The sequence below is a fragment of the Vicugna pacos genome, unplaced genomic scaffold (assembly GCF_048564905.1).
Source record: "Vicugna pacos unplaced genomic scaffold, VicPac4 scaffold_106, whole genome shotgun sequence".
In the NCBI taxonomy this organism is placed as follows: domain Eukaryota; kingdom Metazoa; phylum Chordata; class Mammalia; order Artiodactyla; family Camelidae; genus Vicugna; species Vicugna pacos.
Window position 1 is genome coordinate 1,480,312 of NW_027328786.1, and position 22,892 is coordinate 1,503,203.

Sequence of the window (22,892 nt, forward strand, 5' to 3'; positions counted from 1 at the left end):
TTAATAGGGAATGAGTACGATCAACGAGGCCCTGTCTACCTGGCCACACGCGCCCTGCCTTCCTGCCTTGGTGCAGCAGCACAGCCTGTTTAGCTGAGATGAGCGCCCCCAGAGCAGCCCCGATGGGAAAGCTCCCAGCTCTGCACGGCCAGACGTGTTCCTTTCCTTCTCAGAGCTGATCACAATTTGCTGTCGTCTGTTTTTATGTTTATCCCTTTTGTAACTGCCTCTCCTCCGGAGATTTTGCTCAAGCAGCACAGGACCAGGTGTGTCTTGTGGCCTGCCGGATATTCTGGGCTGGGAAACAGCCGAGCCCACATCTGGCTCTGGTGCTGAACGGAGAGAGCAGAAGGCCCAGGAGCCCATGCTGAACCGAGGCCCCTGCACACAAAATTATGGTCTGACTTTGGGCAAATTACACAGTCTATTTTACCCTGAGATTCCTCATCTGTCCATAAAAATAACTGCCCATGGCACACAGAGTTACAAGTATTAAAGGAAATCACCAAATTCACAAAGTAGCCAAGGGGCTACCAGTGCATCCTAAACAGACACATGCTGCCTTTAAGGCTCTGACACACACCAAGCGTGGTGGTCGAACAAAGTGTACACTGCTAAGTGTCAGTGTGTTAAGTGCTTCATGTGTGCTATAATAATCTTCAGAACTTACAACAAGCCCAGGAAGTAATGAATATTATCATGCCCATTTCACAGACTCACCATCAGTTTAAGAGAGGTTACATTCAAGTCCAAGGCGCTATGGTGAGTAAATGGCGATTTCAACCTGAATATGGGCCCAGGCCTGGGCTCCATCTCTGTCCCATCCACCTGACCACTGCCTATGAATTCCACCTGTCCAATACCCAAGTTGAAGCCAGCCAGCTCTTAAATGCAATGTGTGTCACCGTTTGTCAATGTTGGTTCATTACCATAAACAGTTCTCAGAAAGCACTTCAGAAAGGAAAGTTGGACTCACATACCTGCCCACAAAGAAGAAGAATTCTGCCTTGCCTTCTCCTGTAACGTGCAGAAACCCTTCCCATTCACCACCGAATCCTTTTGTATGCTTCCTCCGTGTTCATGTTTACACATGGCTTATTAAAGTAGAAGTTACCTGCAGTAATTCCATCTCGGTTCCATTCCAAGCTTCCAGATTATCCATAATCAGGGTAATACCATAATTTTCTGTGAATGAAAACACTACAAATTGAATGAAAATATTGCAACCATGTCACTAAACAAAGAATGCTGAAAACAAGTCATCAGCGGCTGCCGCCACCCCCCAGTGAAGACAGGCCTGCAGCCATTCACAATGGTGCCCTCTGAGCAGACTCAGAATAAGAAAGGAAGATTACTGGCCCTAGATAGCTAGGTGCTTGTCTAAAGTATATATTCAGTCAGCCCAAATGTTGGCTTCCTCCCATATATTGAAAAGCATTAAATTCATGAACTTGAGATACCTGGCTTTCTTTAGATAACAAGCAATGTTTTATTGTTCTGACTACCTGGTCTTTGTTGTAAAGCTCCTATATAATCCTAGCTTCTCCCCTACTCTTGCGAGCAGTCCCTCAGAGTGTTCTGAGAGGCGGTCATCCTGGCTTGAGTACTTCTGACAAATAAAACATAACTCTTAATATTCAGGCTGCACGTTTATTTCAATCAAGTCCCAGAATAGACACAACTCATCAATTGTGTAATGGGACACACTGGATCAGGAACCAAAAGAGTGTAGTAGTCCCTAAGAACTACGGCTCCCTCTTTCTTCCTGTCATTATACAATCCCACCAGAACTCATTACTTTGCTGTCTGCTCCTCTGGCAACCAAACTCAGAGAAGAGTCAACTCAGCAGAGCGTCCTGCTGGGGAGAACCCCTGCAGCAGCACTGCAGGCTGCCTGCCCTCCCGCACGCTCTGACGACTGCTAGTGTCCTCCGTGGAAACCAGGCCAACAGAGCTGTTCCCTACAGCTACAAAGTCCCAAATATTAAATAAAACCTTTCATTTTATACTATATGTTACATATATACCCATCTCTGAAAACAGCTTTGCCAGAAGCCCAAATCTTCAACATTAATCTGCAAAGGCAAATCAGGTCCCCAAGGGAAAACAAGTCTTAAGACGATGCTAAGACCTCCAAAGTCCTCTCCACGACCATAAAACAAACTGCCTGTAGGTCTGCAGCTGCAGGAGGCTACATGTCTGCTTTTAAAGCAACCCCTTCCTGCCCTCGGGTGCTACAATGCCCTTCTACGCCCTCCCATCTCAGGGTAAGAGCACCCACTGCAGAACCTTGCAGGGCAGCACTGACAGGACTGGACAATGAGGATCAGAGCTAAATTAAGCCTTCTGATGACACGAGTTGTCACTCTGTCACTTTACAGATGAAGATATATATAGAGAGAGGTGGGGTGTTATTGTTCAAAGTCACACAGATAAAAAGTGACAAAGTCTATAACTCTGCTCCTCCCTCCTGTGTGACGCCCCAACTGGGACAACCACAGGGTTCTTTCGTGCCTGCCTGACCAGTTCTTTCCTATCACTCATGACCCACCAAAGGGTCTGAAATTAGCCTGCATTTGCAGCATCTTTTCCCTCCAGTTTCTAAGGAACAAGGCTGTTCGGGCCACTTTATGACTTCCAGGTCCCCGAAATCTCCGTGCTCAGGCTGCAATACACATATGCCTGTGCATCCGGCCCGCTGCTCAGAGGCTCTTCCTCCCCTGCAGGAGGACGTTTCTACTCTTCACAGGGACACCCCCTTATTGGATCCCTCCTCTCGCCCTCAGCATGGCAGGTGTCCCAGGCCACATCACGAGATGCCCCAATAGGACTGCATCTGCCCAGGTCTGCTAGTCAGACCAGCAGCCTCAGAGCCAGGGATTATGCCCAGGTCACACTGCAAACCTACTGCCCTCCTCACAGACCCCAGCCAGCAGGTCACCTGGAAGTCACAGCAAGTGCCCCACCCAATCCAGAAGCCTCTTCATTTCCCAGCACCACTGATGACTGGTTTCCAAACTTTGGTCAGTTTCGCACAAAACAACACCTTCTACTGTGTAGCGGGTGGTTTTTGCTTCTGCACCCCATTCTTACTGAAAACGTTAAGGGAAACCAAAAAGCCTCTTCTCAACCCTTTTCTGATGATACCCTCCCACCCACAATACACATATGCTCAAGAGATTTGGATCCACGTGATTTTGTTTCCCTTACGATAAGTGGCTCAAAACACTGCGGGATTATTTTTCCTTTGAGGGTATTAGGACTCAGTTTCTCGGCTTTAATCTGTTTTTGTCTTTGTCTTCTTTGTTCCTAGCAGTTGCCACCTCTTACTCTCTTCAGCAGCCTCCCTCCCAACTTCTAGTCTAGGAAATCAGCTGTGATGAGGGGCACGGGGGCATTCACAGAAGATGCAACAAAGGCAAAGAGAGGCTATATAATTTGCCAAAGATATCACCTTCAACCCCCAACAGAGTGTGTCATGTCCCTGTGTTTAACTCTTATTCTAAGCAAGTTAACTTTTTGTAGATTATGTTTATAAAGATGAGAAATCAAAATACATACAAGGACACACATCAACTCTAAGATATTCATTAACTCCACTATTTTGTTTCTATTTATTTTATTTGTATTAAAAAATTAAGAACCCCTGCAACCAATATAGCAAAATGTTACTGGGTTTTAAATACAGAATATAGAGGGGTTAAGTGTGTCATTACTCATCCTTATATGTATGTTCACAGGATAAAATTATTTGAAAGTCTCTCTCCCCTCTCCCTACTCACTACTGGCTCTCACCTGAGATCCCAGACCACACATCTAACAACCTTTCACTTTACCCACAGCTGAACTCATCAGTTTTCCCCCAGAAATCCCTCTGCAGCTTTCCCTCCTCAGAACACAGCAGGACCATCATTTAACTCATTAATCCACCCAGAAACCTGGGCCTTACTCCATCCTACCTTCACAGACAGCTTTAAATCTTTCTTTTTACCATCTAAACATGCCTTCAATCTGTTCGCTTTTACCCACTATCCTACCGCTCAAGTGGAAGCCACCAACACTGCCCACCTGGACTCACGAGTCTCCCAAGTGGCCCCACAGCCACTCTCCCCTACTTGAGACAAATGGGATTGTGTCACTCCCATGCTTTTTGGGCTCTTTTCAGACCCACTGTTCATAGAAGAAACTCCAATTTCTTCACCTTGTGAAGGTGTTTGCCATGAAACTGTCAGCTCATGGAGGGCAGGGCACGCCTTCTCCCCTCAACCCCACTCTCTGGCAGAGCATCAGCTTGGGAGGACCCGCTGAGCTACATCAGCCTGTATCCTAAACCTGGTCTTGGGTTCTTAGCAAACTGCTTCACTTATCCATACATATCCAAGGTAGATAAGAAAGATTTTAGATGTTGAACTAGACTATTCATTTGGGGATTTTGCACTGGCAACCTGCAAGTATATGTTCTAATGTTTGTGTCTTGTTAAAACCACACCCAGATTAAAGGAGTATTTGTGGAATGTCTTCGGAGTAAAAGGGTTCTGTACTTTTACAGATTTTATGTTTTATAACATGAATAACCCGGACAGGGTCACAAATGGAACCGCCTCACAAGTGACAGAAGACAGGTGAGATGCATATAGCAACAGGTCACAAAGATGGTAAGAGCAAAGTTGTTTCTCCAAACCCCAAAAAAATTCCTCCAAGAACAGAAAACTCAGAATTTTGAAAGTAAAATACTATCATATAAGGAAAGAAAATAAATAATCTTCTTCATCAGGGTTTCAAGATCTGACTGCAGAGTTATTAGCAGGCTATACTGAATCCTAGCACAGAAAAATCAGATGGACTACTGGTGAGTAAGTTCCAGGAAAACGGCAGTAATTCCTCCACTTGAAAGAGGACACACACTCACTTGTTCAAGGTGATTGTAAACAACATTCTGCAGAAATTCAGAATATTCAGGCACCGCTTCTAGATGGTGATGACACGGAAGGATGGCTTGGATGCATGCTTCTAACTGAGTCACCGGCATTCTTACACTGCAGGGGGAAACGGAGGCCCTCAGCCAAGAGCAGAGATGTTCCTGTCATGTATCCCAGATCGTGCCTCGGGGACTCAGTGTCCTGTAGCAGTCCGGCCCCAGGCGAGGACCAGCAGCGTGGCCCACCCAAGCAGGAAGGGCACTGTGCTTGAGAAAGCCCACACCAGATGGGAGCAAGAGAGGCTGGTGGGGTTTTGTGAACCTATGAATGCTCATAGAAAAACACCTGCATACATTCAAGTGATACAATTAACAGTAGCATTCTTTTTAACAAAATTTCAAATGTCAGTGGTAATTTTACCATTCCTTTTCTCTTGTCCCCTGCACTCTGAGACAGGCTTAGGTTCTCTCACACTTGCAGCTCTGATGCAATAGTTGTGAAGTTATTTTACTTTACTGCAAGTGTCTTCGCTCCACGTGTCACTGTGACTGTCGTCTCTTAACACACTCAGATATCTTCCTGGATCTCTCCATGAGTTCCTTGCTCCTGCTTCTCAGATCCTGAGATAAAGAACAGGTGAAGGCACATGACTGGAAAAGTCAATGTGGACTTGAGCAAAGTCCTCAGTGACCCCCTAGGTGAGTGTTGACCACCCCTTAGCTTCGATTCTCAAAGTTCTGCCCAGGGTGACATCCAGACAGGAGGGAGTCCTGGGCCCAATTAAAAGCTGTGTGGCTTGGGTGCGGGGAAAGTTGCAGGAGCTAGTTCCGTAGCCGGGACCCTCCACACCTCTGCTCCTCTCTCTCCCGAGGCCCCGCTGCCAAGCCCCCACGTTCCCTGATATTCTGTCCTTCTCTTCTACTCTACTTCAAGCCCTTTTCCTCTTCCTTTATTCCCTGATTATCTGCAGCTGGAGAGATTTTTCCATCACAAAATCTGAAAAAATTTCCTGCAGCTGAAAAAGAGGTCTCCAGAGGTCAACGCGCATATGGTGGTTCCTGAATAGAGCCCCTGGTTAGGGGGACCCTCACCAACACTCACGGGGCATCAGGCATGTTGCAGGGTCGACCACCCCCAACAAGAGTTTGCTGTGACCCCAAGGCACGCACAGCATCCCTGCTCACTAAAGTGTAGTTGTAATCCGTTATTAAGAAGCAAAAATAAAAAAAATTTCTCATGTTTCTTACTAAAATTATTTATGAGTTAGAAAAAGAAATTGTAAAAGAAAAGAACAAATTTGACTCCATGTTAGATGTGTTCGTTTGGCTTTAAACCTGTACCTTGTTTTCTAGGCTCCGACTTGCTATCTCTGCACCTTTTGTAAAAAAAAGTTGCCTTTAGCCTGAAATATCCAGGACAGCCTATTCTCCGGGCTCTGATCTTTAAGGATATTAGCTCTTCTACACTTATGTACAGATGGCAAGTTGCAAAATAGATAATAACCTTTCTTTCATTTGGAGGTTTTACGGGGGCACCTTAATTTGACCCACCATGGACAGCTGCAGGAACAAAGGATTCCAAGGACAAACAATTCGTACAGCGAGAAGTTTGCAACAACCAACCACATCCCCGCCGCTTTTTAGTATAAAAGGAGACTGAATTCTGCTTTGGGGAAGAGAGTTCTACTGGATATCAATATGCCATTTTCTGGGTCTGCCAGATTTTCAAATGAAGTCACTATTCCTTACTCCAACATCTCATCTCCCCATTTATTGGCCTGTCATGCAGCAAGCAGAACGAGTTTGGACTTGGTAACAAAATGACTGCATTAGAGGTAGTATGTCTCCACTGTTTCCTCATTTCCAGTATGTCACAACCTATCAATTTTATATGCTGTTTAACAACATGACAAAGACCTATTATACGGAATTGATTCCACAGAAATAAAATTATTTCTACTCCCTCAAGACTTTTTTCTTTTCTATTTTATTTTGTTTTGCTTATTGAAAAGAAAATAAAAGTCAAATCATTTTATTTCATGTATTTTTATAGCTACATAATGTAAATACTACAAAAATATTTAAATTGCAATAAAAATTGTTAATATATTTGTATAAAGATATATAAACAATCAATGCAGATTAGGAAAGGAGTAGATATTTACTAAAAATCTACTGCACATCCAGTCTTTTACAAGCATATCCTGGAATATAAGCTCTATTATCCAGGGGTCCCCCACCCCCATTCTCACTGCCGATTCCCTTAGTAATCAACTACAAAGGCACCAGCATAGAACCATGCGATCGCTATTTTAGGTATAAATGAATGAATTAGCTCATTCAATTCTAAAACAGAAACCTTAAAATAAATACTGAACTTATTTACAGATAAACAAATTTGGACACAAAAAAGTACAGTTTCTCCCCCAAGACACAAAGATAATAATTGGTAAAGGCAAGATTTCAACTAACCTGCCTGATTATAAAGCTAAGGTGGAAATCCCCTTCGACTGTGTAGGTCCAGCAGCACAGCCCATCACCCTATCTTTGTTCAGATCTGGCTTTAGACAGTCTGAGACAGCACCCCTTCCTATGGAACTCGAGGGCAAACAATAACAATAAGGATTTTATATTCAGTAGTTTCTTAGGTCTCAATTATATAAAGTGTCAGCAGGTCAGCAGAAAACTCTGGGAAATATGAGTGGGTCCAGAGCTTTTCGCTGATAAGAAACTCAATCTATCAGGACAGAGTGACCTTCCCATGAGTGGCCTCATGAACATAAACTAAAGGCAGCTGAAATGAAAACTAGCAAGAACATGGAAGTGAAGCAGGAAGGATCCCTACTATCCCCTGCCCAGTTGCCTCTTCACCCGCATGGACAAGATGGCAGAAGACCCAGGTTCTTGTCTAAGTTACAACATCATGGATTCTCACCCATAAAATGTTGCGACTCTATGCTGTCTTAAGTCCTTTACAACTAAAATATGATGACACCAATATCTCAGCGGAATGTCTATGTCTCCACTTTCTCTCTTCTATTAGGAGACTATATCTATGGCCACAAACAGAAATTCAATTAAAAACACCATGCACGAAGCCTGGTGAAAGTCTGTGTAAGAGACATTGTTCTCACTCTCTGTGAATGAAAACTCAGAAAAAGTGGACCTTCTCCCTCTGTAAGTGGGAGGTAGACTGATTTTGTGTGTGTGTGTGTTTGCACGCACATGTGTGTGTGTAAATCATATAAAATATATTCTGGGATTTGCACAGTTTTTTTTATGATACTATCATTTCATGAGGATGAGCCAACCTTTAAAGTAATTTGAATCTATTTTTCTGAGAGGCTCTTTTGGTGGAGGATGGGAAAGGGGAAAGGAAAGGAGGAAATAAGTAAATGAAGCAAAGCTGTAAGAATACTGCTAGGGAAAGGCAAGACATTAATTTTGTTCCTACTTGCATCACACACAAATTAGGGACTGGCTTTCCCCCATGTCTTGTCAAGCACTGAGCTGCAGAAGAACAGGCGACAGCCCATTTCTCACTGAGCTTGTGACTGTATGTGACATCTTATAGACACAAATTATTTAACCTGATCAAACACTCTAGCAGCAGGATGTAATTCTCCTAATTTGAGAGACAAGAAAACAGGAAGTGAAAGACGGTGTATAGCTTGACAAAAGTCAGAGGACAAGAAAACTAAAGAGGATGAATTCAAACTCAGATCTGAATGCAGAGTCTGATATTCCCACTCCCAGGGCTGGAAAATCCTTAACACAAGGTTCCCCAGCTCCTCTGCATTGTTCCTGGCACCAAGCATTTCCCATGGCGATGGTCTCCAATTCTCAGACACAGTGCTCTGTGCAGCCAATAACCTCCATTCGACCTTGATCATCTACCTGCCACGCCTACCAGGCTTCACCATACAGGCAGGAAAGCTGGATTTCAAGTGCATACAAAGCCACCCTGGTTTAAGCTGGACTGTTTATCAGCTTTTCCAGCATAAAGGCAGCCATGAAAGTGCTCACAGTTTGTACATGAGCCACACTACCTCCCTCCATCTGTCTCCCCACCTATACTACTTAGCTATGACCATTTTGAGAATCTTGGAAACAAATTTTTAAAAACAGAAAAGAAAGGATTCTGTAACAAGTACTTAATACTTACAATTTTAAATGAGAAGTTACAAAGTGAGTATTTACAAACCGAATCTGCCTTCCTAGGTGTCAGTTTTAACAGTTAAAAAATATAATAGCAAAAATTTCTCACTTAAAAAATTAACAAAAACATCAACAATAATCTGGAATAAACTCAAAAACAATGCCCATGTTGTACATGGAGAAAGTACAGGACTGTACTGAGGGGTAAAGTAAAAGTGTGAAAGTAGAGACATCAACCTTTTGTATGGAGGAAAGCAGTTTTAAAGATGTACGTTCTCCTAAAGATAATTCAAAATTACTAAAAAATCCCATGACAACACTTATCTGTTTTTTTTTAACTTGAAAAAATTATATTAGAATTCTTCAGGAATAATAAAGTCATAATACAAGCCAAGAAATTTAGGGATCGAAAAAAGAATCAAAAAATCGCACTGTAATATATTAAATAAATTTTTACAATATGTAAGATATAGTGCTAGAGTAAGAAAGTAAGATTGACAGAAATAAATCATGAGCTCAAAAAGAGACTCTAGTATACATAAGTATTTTTTACAGGTGGGATTTCAAATTAAAAAGCAAAGTATGAATTTAATAATTGTCTTGTTACAATCAGAGAATACCTGGAAAAAACAAATTCTATTCCCGTCAAAATGACCACAAGAAAAATTACAGAAAATGATGTAAATATTAGAAAGTACTAATAAGAGCAAATACAACTCTTTGCTCATATCAATTCAGCTTCTCCTCACTGTAACAAGTACCATTATCATCTCCATCTTAGAGATTAAAAAAACCTACAGAAGAAATTTATACCATTATAAGAAAGCATTTCCAAGAATAAAACCCAAAAAGAAGACATTTACTATCTTAAGATTATTTTGGGCCACAACAATAATGAACCTACTGAACAAAATGAAAGGCAAGAAATGACAAGTAAAAGCTCTCTGATACATGTTGATGAAGACAAGGGGTTAATGTTCATAATACACATTGAGCTGTCACAAAGCAGCAAGAAGCTCCCCCACTTAAATGTTTGCAAAGGACAAAAGGGATCATTCACTTTTTAAAAGTCAGATGGCTAATGAGTGAAAAATGCTCAAAACCACACTGGTCATCAAGTGCAAACTAAAATAATGAAAATCATTTTGCTCCTCATATTGGCAAATATGTTTAAAAGATATTATAGCTAGTGTCCATCTTTGAGACAACAAACTGTGAGCGATCTTTTGGAGGATGACATGTCAATGGATATGTAAACTCTGAAAAACGTGTGTGCACACAGGCTGAACTCCACTTTTAGGAATCGTTACATTTAGAAAAAATCAGTTCAAAAAGATGTACTCATCAGAACATTTGCACAGCACTGTTTACAATGGTGGAAAGAAATGCTGAAGTGAAATCATATCCAGCAATAGAGAATTGGTTACATAAGTTATTCTACATCTTTTCATTCCCCACAGGAGAAGGAATTTCAAGATTCACTTGAAAGCATCCTGTGATGTATGAAGTTGTCACATCCAAGGACTAAATTTCCAGAAACCTTAGCTAAAGGAATACTCATACAAGATCACAGGAATGTTTGTACAAGAAGGATGCCAGTCAATCACCCTTTCTGACAGTGGAAAATGGAGAAAACTTAAGTGTTCACCATCAAGACAATGATGCGGTAAATCACGGAGAGCTGTGGGCACTAAAGTTGCAGCGTTTCAGCATGGTCCAAGGCCTTGTCCACAGTACTCTCCCACGAAAGGTGTCGTTACACAAGAGAACAAACCTGCACATCAGGAGACCCCTTTACTCTATCTGAAAGGACCGGGTGAGTCTGGAGTGGGAGGAGGTCTATGATATATACGTTAGTGAATAAACCGAGCTACAGAAAACATATAGTATGGCCTTATTTTTCAATAAAGCATATATACACACACATATACATAGATTTCTCATATACGTGTATGTATGTGTATATATATATGACAAAGGCATAAAGGTCATGAAATATATACTCCACATTGTCAGCAGCTTTTACTCTCAGGAAAAAAGGGGAAGGGAAGTAGGGGACTTTCGGTACCACCACAGTTCTCTTTTCAGAATTTCAATTAAGTATACTTGGAATTTAAAAGTTTACTTAAGTACAAAGTAAAATGGACGAGGACTCCACAAGACAGAATGCTATACTGGTCATTAAAAATCATGTCAGGGGAGATAGAATATTGTAGAAAAATGTGTAATAAGCCGAATGGAAAATGGAGGTCTCCACACAGTAAACAGGCACACAGTGCTCGCTGGTTTTTATGACAGAGCTGATACACACTGATGAAAAGAACAGAAAATAGATGTTAAAGTGTTAATTATTATCTTTGAGTACTGGGACCAGGATAGACACTTTTGACTCTTTTTTCAGACTTTTATATTAAATACACATTATTTTTCATCTGAAAAATGCATTTTTAGATGTCTAGTACCACACATTGGAAAAAATACATGAGTAGTTACAGAAACAAATAACTAGGAGACACCGCAGCACCGTCACACAGTGTAGAAAGGGCGATCCTGAATAACACCACGCAGTTACATAAGGACCCACAAAGTGAGAGCACCCGCTGTAACAGGACGCGGCTCCCTTCCATTTGTCAGTTGTGTCTTCAGGGCTGAGGCATTTCTGAGCATGGCCAGTGTCAGTGCTGGTGTCTGGATGGATGCCACTGGAGGTGAGGGCACCTGCAAGCCGAGAGGAAGAACAGAAGTAATCCTCTGCTTTTCTGTCTTGTTTCTTTGTTACTTTTAAAGAGAGGCGTAAATAAGATAAACTGAATCTTCCTTACTGAAATTTCAGTAATGAAGCCATTTTTAAAGTGTTCACAACTTATATTCTGCCTATAACTGTCTTTTCAAAAAAGCCTCATATTTATTAAATGTTAATTAACTCAGTTAATTAACTACCTGTTGAAACCTTTTAAAAAACATGAAATGCACTACGTGAAAGCACCACACATGCAGTGACTAGCTCAGCTGTCTTTACGGCAGTGCAGTCAGCCCCCACCATCCCGAGACCCTGAACTCCTGATGCTGGGAAGAGAGCACGCTGCTTCCTCAAATGGAGAGAAACGGTAAAAGCATTTTCTGAAATCTACAGCACTGACAAAACATAACTGACAAATCCCAGGCTCCTTTGAGGCTGTCATTTTCCGTTTCTGGCCAACACCCGTCAATGAGCAGAACCACCCCATTCCCGAGTCATGGGACTCACGTGGGCAGCAGTTTTGGAGAAATTTCCAGGTATAGAATGTTAACCAACTATACATAAAACTCTGAAAAAGAAAAGATGCAATACTCAGATTTTGGAAGACACTCAAAATATTCTCCTAAGTCTTAGTATTTGGAAAGGCTGGGCTTCTCCTAAGCCACTTATTTATTTCACAGCCAGTGAGCATCTCCCACAAACCCTGCTTCCCTGTGTGTGCTGGGAGCCTCAGGCACATTGATGCTGTCTATCTTATAAGTCACAAGGCAGAGGCGTGTGTTTCACGCCTGCAACTCTCACACAGGCTCAACTCCGAGCCTCAATTTGTGAACTTGGCCCCATTTTCTCACCTGTTTATTTGGTATCTGTTCTTCTGTAAGCTGCCTGAAGTGCTTCTTGGAACAAGTCAGAAGAATGAGTGGGTAGAGAAATGGACAGATGGACAGGTGAGAGATGGGCAGACAAACAGGAAGACTCCAAGAGAAGGGGAGCAAACAAAATTTCCTATGCAAAACCCTCTTCTAGTCAAGGAAGAAAACCATCACGAAGAAGTGTGAAGAGGCAGGTGGCTTAGGACTGTTTCCTGGATTCCATCAAAAGTCACACCACGTGATGAGAGGGTAGAAGTATAAATAATAAAAGAAAAAAAGCATGCATGTTTGAAAAATATATCTACATTATGTACTTTCTAAAGAATAGATTTATATCAGCAAGGCTCAATAACACAATCTTTGGGTATTTACAGAAGTGAGAATCCCATCTCCAATCCGCAAGACATCCCTTCGGAGCACTGAGGGTCTACACGGTGCGATCATAAAGCCGTAACCGCAAAAGCTGTGCTATCCTGCACTTATGAGGAACGAGCAGCTGTGCTTGGCCTGCCCACGCGCGTCGTTTACAACCCACAGCACCTCTACGGGGGAGGGATGACTAGCGAGCCCTGTCTCTGCAGGAAAGAAAAAAGTCCGGGAGAGGCTAAGCCGACCTACAAGTTCTCCATTTCACAGGACTTGTCACTCCAGAGCAGGACTCGAACTCGGACCCACGTTTGTAACCACAGTACTACCGTAATTTATGTGCTTTTTGTGTGTATAATACATTTGTTTCTGGCATGAAAGTGTATTTAATAAATGATCGGTTGTCTTGTATATTTCATTAGCTCACAATCTTTATATTTTTGAATTGTACTCTTCCCCTGGAGAAATGAACGGAAAGAGCAGTGGTCAGAATGAGGTGGGGCTTCATTCTTTATCTGTTACCTCATCTCATCCAAGTCCCCAAGCAGGGAGAAGGAGCAAATGTTCTCTTCATCTTTTAAAGAGAGGGCTCCAGTGATGGTGATTTACTCAACTCCAAAACTAAGTCTGGGGGGAGGGCACATGCAGCAACGAGAGCAGTATCACCTGTAGGAAGGCAAAAAGAGCTCAGGGGATGGCTCAATGGGTCAGCCTGATTTAATTTCAATTGATAATTCAATAACACACTCTAAAAATACTAGCATGCAATGGATTTGCTCTTTCTTGACATCTAGCAAGTTTCCACAGCCGACATGTAACATTATCATGAACTAGTGAAAAGAAGAGTCCACAGACAAGGAAAATCAATGCCACAGGCAGGCTGAAACCCAGGCTGGAGGAAAGGAAGAGAAAGGGCATATTTAAGAAAAGGGGAAAGTCTGGGAAAAAGACATCATCACAAGGACTCTCAAGCATCATCCAGCAATCATATAATCATTCTTTCAAGAGAGAGAGTTACTTAGGTCCTATTTTGTGCGAGATTTTACAAAGGGCAAAGAGAGACCACAGCGTCCATGGTGGCAGCAAGTTGCGGGGCTATAGTACAATTCTAATCTTGGTACCTTGCACAATTGTCCTCAGTATAAATGCAAAAATTAAAGTAAAATAATACTATGTAAACCATACACATTGCTGAAATAAATTAAAGAAGACCTAAATACCTGGAAAGACAAACCACGCAAATTCCTGGATCACATGACAATATTCTTGGGATGGCAGTGCTCCCCAGAGTGAAGCACACATACAACGTGGTCTTGATCACAATCCCAGCGGGCTCCTCAGCAATAACTGACTAGCTTCTGCTACAATTCATATGGGAATTCGAGGGTATCAGTAACCAAAACGTACCTGAAAGAGTAGAACAAAGTGAGAGGACTTGTAATTCTCAATTTCAAACATTACAACTGTATCTACAAGTGAGATTAGAGGCCATTTTTAAGGTATTATTGTGTTTATCCTTATTTTCTAAATTCTGTACAACGAATATACCTGTTAGAATAAGAAAAATAAAAACTAAAGTATCTTTTAAAACATGCACACCGATTCATTCATTGGGGAAAATTGTTTTAACTATAAAGAGGTAAACAAATATCTAGTGAAAAAGGACTACTTAAAAACAAGTCTGCATTTACAATTTTCATAAATTGAAAACTGAAAAGCACAAACACATCAAACTTCTAGGGAGACTGGTGAAACATATTAATAATTATTTTCAAAAATTCTAATTGCACAATGAAAACACAAGAAAGAGAAAATCGTGATTGACAGGAAACTGCGAACACGTGGAGAGCAAAGGCCTTGAAATCACTGTTCCTTTAACTCTGCTACTAGCTCAATAGGAGAGGAAATTCCTCACTGAGGGGACAGTGGAATCCCATGCATAAGATAGGATACACAGTACAAACTGCAGTAGTATCGGGAGTGAATATGTTAGAAGAATTCTGAAGTTACAACATTGCTGAAAAACTATAAAAACACTGACAGACAGATTAAAACACACAGTCATACATATTATATAGAAACATGAACTCTGCTCCCATGTTGCATAGAAATACAAACATATTTGTTCATTTATGGGCACTGATTACTTTATCCCAGGTAGAATATTTCAACTAAAACAAATAATCAATATTACACTCCTATTGTCAAATGTACTTGATAACTTACTCTGCTATGTAACCATATGTGTCTAAGATAGATCTAAAATTAGTGAAAAAGAGCTTTGTATGGTTTCTTGAATTCTTCTCAAAATTCCAAGCTTAATTTTAAAATAGATCTGAGCAGTATTTCTATATTATCTTTTCCCTTGTGAAATGAACAACACAGTCTGTTGTCAAAATTCTGTGCTTACAATGATTCACGAGCACCATATCCTCACAAAACTGCTGGACAGCAAGTCACTATCCAGACACTGTGACCAAATAAATGAAACAGAAGGAAGACAGTGATCCTATTCTGGAGGGCTTATAGTCTGTGTCAACACTGGGGTTTTTACTTGATTGGTTTGATTGGGTAGCAAAATAAAATCAATCAAGTACTTTCTTTGAGCATTCTATAAGTCATGACTGTTTTTAGTGTCATGAGCAGGAAAGACTTAAGCATGACTTGGTTAGGTCAACTAGCAACAATCATCACTGGAGAGTGAGTAATAAAGAAGTTAACTGATAGCAATGCTTCTGCCTACATGAGACCTAAAATAAATCTACACTGATATCCGAAAGGAAAATAAGGAGATGAGGTCCCCAATGAGAAAACAAACTAACAAGAAATCAAAAAATGAAAGTCATTTTCATTAACGATTCCAGGCAGTAGTGGAGCATGGTGGTGAAGATCACAAATGCTGGGGACAAACATGAGGGTCTGAAATCCCACAGCACTAGGTAGATGTGACACTGATATTTCAGTGAAATTTTCTGCATCTCAGTCTCCTATCCATAGACTGGGGACAACAACTGCACCCATCTCCTATAACGGTCCTAAGAATTAAGTTATTTTATATATAAAAGCTTAAATAAAATACCTCAGAGTTTAAATAATACCCCAAAAGCACAAGAAACAAAGAAAACAGAGACAAATTGCAGTTCATCAAAATTTAAAACTTTGCTTCAAAGGGCACCATCCAGAAAGTGAAACAACAACACAGAGGAGAAAATTTTTTCAAATCACTTATCTGGTAAGAAATTTGTATCTCAAAATGAAGAAAAAAAAAACCCTACAACTCAACAATAAAAAGGCAACTCAATTAAAAGGTTAATAAAGTATCTGAAAAGGTATTTTTCAAGGAAAATATACAAATGTCCATAAAGCACAATGTAATGATGTTCAATAGCATTAGCTGTAAGGGAAATCAAGTCAAAACCACTAGGAGAAACCGCTTCACACTCACTACAATAGGGTATAATAAAAAAAAAGCGTAACAAGCACTAAAGAGGACACAGAGGAAGCGGAGCACGCAGCCCTTGCTGGTGAGGATGTAACACAGCGTGGCCACTTTGGAAAACAGCCTGGCAGGGCCTCAGAGAGTTGAACATTTCGTTTCTGACTTACCCAGCAATTCTGCTCTCTGGGCACACACGTAAGAGAACTGAAAACAAATATCCACATAAATAATACCACATGAGTGTTCACGGCGACATTACTCATCACAGCCAAAAACAGAAACAACCCAAATGCGTATCACCTGATGAATGGGTAAACAGTGGGGCCCAGCCATAGAGTGGAATGTTATTCAGCAATAGCATAGCATAGAATAGTGACTAAGGCCACAACATGAGCAAATATTGAAAACGTTACTCAGTGTGAAAGAAGTCAGTCACAATAGACGTTTCCACTTATATGAAGTGACTCGATTTACATGAAATGTCCAGCACAGGCAAATCCACAGAGAGAAAAGTGGCTCCTTGGGGCTGGGGGAGGATGGGGAAGATGGGAATGTCTGTTTATGCATACAGGGCTTCCTGTTGGGGGGATGAAAATATTCTAAGATTGAATGGGATGCACAATTCTGGGCATAGAGTAAAAACTGATGTACATTTTAATGGGTGAATTGTATTAAAACTCTTAAGAACTAAAGGACCTTGGGCCAATATCTTCCATAGTAAATGCAAATTGCTAACTTTTATTAGAGGAAAAAGAAACTGCTCTCAGCATGAAAGCAGGAGATCAGCAAATGTGAGTTAACCAAAATTGGACAAGAGCATTTCACTTGAAACAGTTGCTGAGTGTACACGAAATATTCAGAAATAGGAAAATCACCTTGACATCACGAGGAAGCATTCTGTTTCAAATACAGATCAAGGATTCGGCAAGCCCAGCTGCCAGAAATGACCAGAGAAGAAACCTGGTTTATAAAACTAGCACCAGAGACAACAAGGAATGGTGATGAGGAAAGCAGGCGGCAAATATCTGGAACAGTTCACTACAAATAATTTCTCCACCAAAAATTGAAAAATAAAATGAAAGTGATGAAATGCTCTGTTGACATCTCGAGAATGGGCTTCCTTCGGTGCTCGACTGTTCTGTAACCCCGATTGAGAGACTAAGGAGAATCAGCATGGCTCCTGGGGGTCCCCAAAGGACTGCCCACCAGCACGCTGACCACCATCACATCTGCCAGGTTTGAATTGCAGAGAAGAGACCAAGTTCTGAAAGGCACAGGAAATATTGACAAGGGAAGAAAACGCTGAGGTCAGTCCTGGGACAGAGGCCCTCTGAGCAGAGGCCAGAAGGCTGCAGGTGAACTGCAGTAGACCTGGGGCAGGAAGGGATCACGGGGGAGCATATCTCAATTCTCTTCTGTCTCTGCCTCCGGTAGGAGAGATAAAGCCTGCATCCTTCTCACCTGGAACTGTGGGTTCTGGCTGGAAGAAGTCTTACCGACAAGGAATGATTATTCAAGACTCTGTGGAAAAAGTCAAGAAATCGAGAGGGATTAGGGAGCCATCTCCATGAGCCTCTCAAATGCTCCCATATTTATAGGGTATAATCAAAGGAAAACTTCGTTAACAGTTGTGAGATAGTAAGGAGGAAATTCGGGAAAGACAGGATGAGGCAGAGATTGTAGAATACACAATGAGTACAAAGGATTAGTGTATCTTTAGGGAAGTCATGGGGTGAGGGGAACAAGATACATTTTTAGATATGTTCATTAAAAAGCAGACCACCAGACCAGCCAGGTCCTTGTTTTGGGGATAATACATTATCTAACAACACACAAGCCCAGCGTTTATAGCTGAGGGTCTCAGTCCTTGCTTTACAACCAGCAGAGTGCTATCTAAAACCTCAACTACACAAGCAAAGCATTGTCTCTGCTTTTTAAGGCAAGGAGTCTGGAGTGAGGATGCACAGGAACTTGCTTGTAAAGCAGTATCAAAGCATATTTTTTCTTCTTAAAATTCAGAGGCGACTGGGGTGTGTTACAATTTGTTAACCCAATCATCTGCTTCCACATGGAACCATTATGGAGGACACCCTAGGATGAAAATCCGGGATGTGGGTCTTTTCCTGCCATCTTCAGCCACTCTATCAGGGTCTAGACACATCCGTGAATAACGATCCTACAGTACCACTCACTCTCTTAACTCCTGGTGATTGAAACTTAATTTTAGCTCTACACAACTTAACGTAGAAAAGTTTCAGCAATAAAAGATATAATATTCCATTTATATCTCATCATATTACTGATTTTCTGATTGGTCTAAGCTGCTTCTACTTGGTAAAGCACCTCATTCTGAAGCTGAATTCAGTAATTCCCATTGTGCATTTCTAGCCAGTTTGGGCTCGCTAACTTCTTTTGGTCAAATATCGATATACTTAATTGATTTCTTTGTTTATCAATTTCAACCAGGAGGAGAGGGAGTGTCACTCTTTTCCTCAGCCCACCCTCAACTCTTTTCCCATCAACTCAGGCCTCCTGAAAACAAAACAAAGTATTTTTTTCCCTTCTACTCTTTCCACAAACCCAACAGGAAACATCAGCCTGGAGAAAGAATTCAACACAAATGTTAAAACAAAAATCTATAAACCTGAAACAATACCATCTCCGAATCATGATACACAATGACATGAGAGTAAGTGTGTCAGGCACAAAGCATGAGGGAGCCTGACTACCTGATTTCTATTCTTCAAAGGAAGGAAGGTTTTCGTATTTTTTATTATCATTCTTGGTCATTGTTTCTGATTATGCCAAAAAATAATTTATGAAATAATTATGCACTGCAATAACTGATTTTTATTGTATCAATTTTAGAAGGCATTCAGAGGGGATAGGAAAACCCACCTCTGTAAAAAATGCAAAATTTCTTCCCCTGTTAAGAACACGTATACAAAATGCAACAGAGAATTCAAATTCTTGTGGAGAGGAGGAAAAGACACAGAATCAAATCAAAGTCATTACAATGAGTCAATTTAAAATTCACTGGACAAACATGCTCAATGCATACAAATAATTTTAAAGGCACACTGCAAACCATTCACTTAATGATCTGCAGGCTAGAGGAAGAATTTCACTCTTTAACAGACAACAGAAATCAATAGGGTGCCCCACCAAACAAGGAGCAGTGAACAATCAGGTTTTTAACAATTCTGAGAAATCAGCATGTTCTAAAGATCAAAATCCAGAAATTTTAAACATTCATTCAAACCACAATGAAAAAAGCACTTAAAGAAAAAAAAAAAGAAAGTAAGCACATAGATCATTGCAACAGAACAATGAGAATTTCTTGTACCGCTAGAAGAAAGAACAGGCTATAGCCTTTTACTTGAAAAGAGACTACTTTTAAAAATAACTGCTAAAACACATTTCATCATTCATGTTGCATTTAAAAATCTGAGGTACATGTATCTGATCAGAAAAGCAATTCTGAGTAATAGTATGTTACAATTCAGTGCCAGTTTGCTTTAGAAGAAAAGAGAAAAGTTACTGTTTCTAATTCTGCACAAAGTTTAAAGAACCTCCCTGCCTCTATCTCCTCCCATTTCCTAAGCTCATGCTCCCTAATCCTTCTGAAACAAGTATGAGAAAGTCTTATTCCCAATATGCCAAATGACAACTGAATATCAATTTATTAGTGTAAATATATGCCAACACCTTGAAATGGAGGAGAAAGGTATCAGAAGTCTATATGGAATTTCTTTCTACCTTCCTGAAATCACACACACCAACGTTCACACAGACACAGACACAGACACAGACACATACCCCCTGGATTACTGGGCACTTCACAAGCTTAGTACTTACAACTTGTAGAAGGTAACTTTGTAGTTACTTTAAAATACAAAACTGTCAGCTTTTGAAAGCCTTCATCATCTGCTAAACCATCTAAATATCAAAGAGACCCAATTAGCCTTCTCTGTAGAATGTAATTTCCCTTGATGGCAAAACAGTCTCTAAGAAGTACTGGATCAAAGATTCGTGTTTATCACTACCTATGATCGTTTTTAAGCACATTAACAGATTCAGAAATGTATGTCTCAAAAACATTTATTCCTATTGAAATAGTATACGTGTTCAATTGTCTATACAGTGACTAGGTCCCATGATGGTGTTTAAGAGCTATTTTGTGTATAGCAATATTTACCTTCAAGTGCAGAAAAGGAGGGTGTGTATTACTCAGTTGTAGAGCACCTGCTTAGCATGCACAATGTCCTGGCTTCAGTCCCCAGTACCTCCAAAAAAAATAAATAAAAATAAGTGCATATTTAAAAATAAGAATAAAGTTATAAAAAATGCAGACTAAAAACCACTGCAATCTAGGTGCTACAATTATACTAAAAAAACAAGTGTTTCTATCAAATATTAACTATATACCAATCACAGAGACAACCAAAAGTCACACCTGAAGCATCACGTGTGATTCTCAGCAACCCTACTAAGTAGACACGGATGAGAAACCCGCTCTGCGTATGAGGAGACGGAGCTCGGAGGAGCCGGGGACGCTGACTGTCCTGCTCCCCGTGACACCGCGTCAGCCCAGGGCAAGCGCTGACAGAGCTGCACTGAGGGGACACCCAGCTGCATGGAACCTTGGGGCACTGGGGAGTCCCAGAAAACACTAAAAACTTTTCAGTGAAAAACCAGCTAAAATATATTACACTGTGCTGCATCCTTTAAACAGGGAAAGTGACTGAGACCTTTTTGATGCCTCCGTGTCCTTTCTGCCATTATCAGTTACTTGCCCTCACAGTGCGACCAGTGATGATCTGGACCCCATATGAAGTGCACTCAGATGGAAGAGCTTTTAAAGCTGGTTTATGAAGTTTGTAAGACTGTCTATGACTCACAAAGGCGGTCATTCATCACTTCTCACCGGTGTGGACGTACCACCTGAAATCATTCCTTTCTGCTTTTTAAAATCCCTTCATCTACTCCAGACTTTTCAACAGCAAAGAAGTAGCTCAACCACAGACAGTGGACAGCTTTTCACCAAATGGACTCGAACAGCCCATCTGACAACCTGGAAGCCCTTGTCTTCTATTAAACCCACTTCCAGGTACTTCATCATTTTCTGATTGGTGGACTCGGCCTCTGACTGGCCTACTCAGAGAGCTCCCAACCTCACATCCAGGGGTGGGAGAGGACCATGCTGTTGGGGGAAATCAGTGAGGAAGCTGGACATCCTCCAGCCACTTCTGCACGGGTAGAAGTGCCTCAACGTGCTCAGAAATTATACCGTCATCATCCCTGGGCTCCCATGGACTGGTTTCACATTAACCAAGCTCATGAGACACTGATGCAAGAAAACCAGAAACTTAAATTTTTAATGTAACAGAAGACGTGAATCTATGAACCAGACTGAAATATCAGAGTTCAACCATGAGTACATTTTCTCCTCCACGGCCCAATCACGGGCAGGCAGTCACATGGCAAGCAGGGACAGAAACGGAGCAGGAAGGGTTTCTAGATTAATTCAATGGACTATATTTCTATTATACGAACAGATCTACTGCCCAGAAGTCAATTAACGCCAATCACGGTGCACTCTCCGTGGACAGCGGCCAAGAAATGACTATGAGCTCCTGTGTAACACTCCTTTCCCTGTCCTTTCTAGGCTGACTGATGCACAGAGGTATAAAGATTCAGGGATGTCGATAATGCTAAACACCCAAAGCCCATCTCTGGGAGCCTCAAAACCAGACAGCCAAGGTTTAAATACCAGCTCTGCCAATTACTAGTTCTGTGATTTTGCCAACTTAATTACCCTCTGTGTGCCTCAATTTCCACACTGTAAAACTGGGATAACAATCAAACCTTCCTTACTCGCTTGTTGAGAAGATTGAAGGATTCATTTCTGTAAAATGCTCAGAAAAGAATGTAGCACATTTTGGGTGTTCAACAAATGTCAACTTAATATCAAATTGTTTTACAAGTCTCCCCTCTAATCATCTTATCTGTTTCCTGGCTAGCCTAAGTCCCAAATAAAATCCTTATTTCTCCTTTTACACACTCTTGGGGAGCACCCTTATGTTCCATCCAACCACCTGTTTAAACTGAGGGAGTGGATGTCTCCTAACCACTCCTCTGGGCCATGGAGGGTGCTTCTCCCTTCACACCCCTGGCCCCTGGCCCACAGCTAGCACTCATTACACTAACAGAGTGAGGTGTGAGTCCGGGGAGACAAGCAGGGCATGTGAAACCCTTCCTTTCACTCCAGTGTTGGTCACCATTGGGAAGCACCTGGGATGCTCAGCTCCATGTCAGGAAAGCCCTGTGCATGAAAGGGCAGGTCCTCTCAAGGGAAGGCTCGCTGTGGCCCAGAGCTACATGGGACAGGGTGAGTCT

General features: G+C 41.3%; 1 protein-coding gene across 1 annotated transcript in view; it reads right to left on the minus strand.

The window, feature by feature from the left end:
* LOC140694875 (uncharacterized) overlaps positions 1–22,892 on the minus strand; it is a 109,146-nt gene that overhangs the window by 12,581 nt on the left and 73,673 nt on the right. The window contains exon 4 of the mRNA XM_072957897.1: positions 11,661–11,794. Within this exon, the coding sequence (XP_072813998.1) occupies positions 11,661–11,794 (134 nt within the window). The remainder of the gene's footprint in view (positions 1–11,660; positions 11,795–22,892) is intronic.